The sequence below is a fragment of the Nanorana parkeri genome, unplaced genomic scaffold, assembly GCF_000935625.1.
Source record: "Nanorana parkeri isolate BGI_ZX_2015 unplaced genomic scaffold, ASM93562v1 scaffold4158, whole genome shotgun sequence".
Lineage (NCBI taxonomy): Eukaryota > Metazoa > Chordata > Amphibia > Anura > Dicroglossidae > Nanorana > Nanorana parkeri.
Genome location: NW_017310425.1, coordinates 12,671 through 12,986, shown reverse-complemented (window position 1 = coordinate 12,986; position 316 = coordinate 12,671). Strand labels below are relative to the sequence as shown.

General features: G+C 51.6%; 1 protein-coding gene across 1 annotated transcript in view; it reads right to left on the bottom strand.

The window, feature by feature from the left end:
* LOC108803759 (extended synaptotagmin-3-like) overlaps positions 1–316 on the bottom strand; it is a gene marked incomplete at its 5' end in the record, with an annotated part of 17,188 nt that overhangs the window by 4,470 nt on the left and 12,402 nt on the right. The window contains one exon of the mRNA XM_018575568.1: positions 119–167. Coding sequence (XP_018431070.1) covers positions 119–167 — 49 coding nt within the window. The remainder of the gene's footprint in view (positions 1–118; positions 168–316) is intronic.

Sequence of the window (316 nt, the reverse complement as noted above, 5' to 3'; positions counted from 1 at the left end):
CACAATCTGTACAATGCCATCACCGCACGCACGCAGTCCAATTGTCAAACGTATTCCACGGCGGATCTGTACAATGGCGTCACCGCGCCCCCCAACACGTCACAGAAGGAACAATTACCTCGTCCACAATGCGATCCTTCATCACGCCCTCCAGACCAATCACCAGGCTGCAGACAGAACACAGAACATCGATCACATGAAAGGTTAATTCGCCGGCCGCGGAACATGACAGGAAGCCCATCGAGCCGGCGCCATGACTGGGTTTTGTCTCAGAATAGATCTGCATCTGAATCTTAACATTCACTTCCTATTGACT